General features: G+C 40.1%; 1 protein-coding gene across 1 annotated transcript; it reads left to right on the top strand.

Annotated features, from left to right (window-relative positions):
• The first annotated feature begins 1,960 nt into the window (after positions 1–1,960).
• LOC122117823 (olfactory receptor 491) lies at positions 1,961–2,893 on the top strand. The gene has a single exon (XM_042691680.1). It carries the CDS (start codon positions 1,961–1,963, stop codon positions 2,891–2,893), a length of 933 nt encoding a protein of 310 aa, XP_042547614.1.
• Positions 2,894–3,115: the final 222 nt, after the last annotated feature.

Here is a 3,115-nt window from a genome sequence, read left to right as displayed (position 1 = left end):
CTTTCATGAAAAAAAAAAAAATGGAAAGAGAAGTCCAAGGGTAACCATGGCATTTTTCAGGCCCCATCTGGGAGGGCCAGGGAGACCTTAATGAGTCACCTGGTTCCATATATCACTTTTGTACAACCAACAAAAGGAAGGCCCTTTCTCTCAAAGGGACAAGCAGCAATAGCCTTAGAGGATTTGTTATGTTTGATTAGAAGCTCCTTCTCTCTCACCCCATGCACACAAGCACAACAGAACTACATTTCTGGACACTGGGGCCTGAGCTGGTTCATATTGTTGAGTTCCTGGTCCCTATGACCTATAAAAAAGTAAATGGGCAACCTCTACTTTATAAAGTCCTATTTCAAATTCAGCATCAATATTTTCTACTACTGAAAGGTAAGTGCAAGGTACATCAATTTTTAAAATTTTTATTGTGAAAATACCATACAGAGGGGTTACATCAATTTTTAAAGATGAACATTCATTTGTTTAAAGAGAAACTAAAAAAATAAAAGAATCACTTTCACTAATTTTAGTTCTTGATCCCTTTGGAAGCCATGTATTCAGCAAGAGAGTGTACATGCATTGATTATTTTGGTACCCTCAGACCTATTTACACAAGAGAACTCAAGCAGTGTTGGTTAATTTTAGCAACCCAAATTACTGCTTGGCTTGAGCAGCTAAGGCTACACTATGCAAAGGACAATGATATGCACAAGACACTATATTGAAAATGAACTTTACAACTTCAGGGGGAGGGGAGTGAGGGAGGTAGGGGAAGGAAGAGATAGTGGGAGAAAAAGAAAGGAAGGGGTAAAAACGCTCAATAAGAAATGTACTCTTTACCTTACTCATGTAACTGTAGCCTCTGTACAGCAGTCCTAGGGTCTCCAACTACACAACCATAACTGAGTTTAGAAAATGCAAAAACGTGGTGCCTAAAAATAATGAAATGTTAACAAATTCACCCTTAAGAGTTAGAGACGTTTTTGGAGAAAAAATAACCTTGAAGGGTGAAAAATCACACACAGCATTGATGGTAGGATGTCAATGTGGAACAAATATGAGAAAATAAAGCACATGGGGTGACTATAAGTAGTTCAGCAAAGCTAGGCCAGTGTGAGGGGTGGATAGAAAGATACTATGACATACAAGCAAAGTCCCAGTGTAGGGCTATGCCAGAAAGAATTCTGTCTTCTGGGCTGATGAAACAACATTAGAATAAGAAGATCTGAGAAAATATTGACAGAATTAAATGAATCGAATTGCTCATCTGCTTTTTCATAGCAAACGATCTCTACGAAATATTTGCGAATGATAAAAGGAAAATAAGGAAAGTCAAAAGGGACAGAAGCAAAGAAAATGGTGAGTCTCAAGTCTGTGGGGACATTAGGAATTGAGGAGAGACAATAGTTACCTCCCTACTGTGAGAACTAAGTGAGAACTAAGTTGTAGACAGACTCAACTGGATTTTGTTACATAATGAGATGAAAAGTTCAAAAGATGCTCAAAGTGTAGAGATGAAGGAATGGATGGATTTGGAATCATTTCTCAGATGTAAAAATATAGGATATGGAAGTTAAAGAAAGTTATGCGTTTGAAATGGGCTCCACTTTGAGATGTTTCTGGGATTCCCAAGACTGATAGGCAATGAGGAGAACCCAAGTAGATAATTGAAATATGTGTCTAGACTTTGGAAGAGAGATTAGCCTAGGAATCAAGATTTGAGACAATTTCATATAAGATAACATTAATAAAAAGATACCTGAGAAGGCAGAGAGTAAGGACCACTCCTTCCTCCTTTTATGCAAAGATAAAATTCTAGTAGTGTAGAGCAGAGGAAGAGGTGGGCAGAGGAAGAATAGCCAGGAATGAGTCTATGAAAGAAAAGAATACAAGAGACATGGAGAATGAAAATATTAAACAAACGAAGTACTCATTTTTTTTCAACAGGGATAACTTCAGACCTGAGATGGAGCTTGGAAACCACACCACTGTGACAGAGTTCATCATTCTGGGCTTAACAGAAGATCCTACACTTCGTGTCATCTTCTTTGTAATATTTCTAGGGGTTTATGTCGTCACTTTAGTAGGCAATATCAGCATAATCACTTTAATAAGAAGCTGTTCCCAGCTCCACACCCCCATGTACCTGTTCCTTAGCCATCTGGCTTTTGTGGACATTGGGTATTCCACCTCAGTCACACCTATAATGCTTGTAGGTTTCTTTGGACATGGAACAGCCCTCCCTGTGGCTGGCTGTGAGGCTCAACTATGTTCTGTTGTGTTGTTTGGGACAGCTGAGTGCTTTCTGCTGGCAGCCATGGCCTATGATCGCTTTGTGGCCATCTGCTCACCCCTGCTCTACTCAACCCACATGTCCCCCAGAGTTTGCATTCTCTTGGTGGCGGTGTCCTATCTGGGTGGTTGTGTGAATTCTGGTACATTTGGAAGTTGTTTACTGAGTCTGTCCTTCTGTGGGCCCAATCGTGTTGATCACTTTTTCTGTGATTTTTCTCCTCTGTTGAAACTTTCCTGCTCAGATATCTCCGTTGTAGAAATGATCCCATCCGTCTCTTCTGGCTCCATCATTGTGCTCACAGTGTTTGTCATCGCTGTGTCTTACATCTCCATCCTCACCACCATCCTGAAGATGCGCTCCACGGAAGGCCGACACAAGGCCTTCTCCACCTGCACCTCCCACCTCACTGCAGTCATCCTGTACTACGGGACCATCACATTCATTTATGTGATGCCCAAGTCCAACTACTCCACTAAGCAGAACAGGATAGTGTCTCTGTTCTACACAGTTGTGATCCCCATGTTGAACCCCCTGATCTACAGCCTGAGGAACAGAGATGTGAAGGAGGCCCTGAGGAAGATGACTGTCAGAATGTATTCTTAGCATCAGTTTGAATTTAAGTCATGTATGTGTGTGAGGATTTTATTTATTTCTATCATATTTTGAGTCTACTATACGCAGCTTAGTGGAGTGATTGATTAAAAAATTGTATTTCTGTGTTCCCTTACCTTTATATACTTCTATCTCAATAGAAAGACATCTTGAAATCAATAAAATTATAGTATAAATTATTACTATTAGGGAACTTTTGCAGATGTCAAGAAG

The sequence above is a fragment of the Dipodomys spectabilis genome, unplaced genomic scaffold (genome assembly GCF_019054845.1).
Source record: "Dipodomys spectabilis isolate Male_0828 unplaced genomic scaffold, ASM1905484v1 ptg000145l, whole genome shotgun sequence".
In the NCBI taxonomy this organism is placed as follows: Eukaryota; Metazoa; Chordata; class Mammalia; order Rodentia; family Heteromyidae; genus Dipodomys; species Dipodomys spectabilis.
Note: the sequence above shows the minus strand (reverse complement) of the source record. Positions and strands in the feature narration are given on the sequence as shown.

Excerpts from the sequence above, each read along its gene's own strand:
- LOC122117823 (XM_042691680.1), top strand. The coding sequence starts at position 1,961 with ATGGAGCTTGGAAACCACACCACTGTGACAGAGTTCATCATTCTGGGC.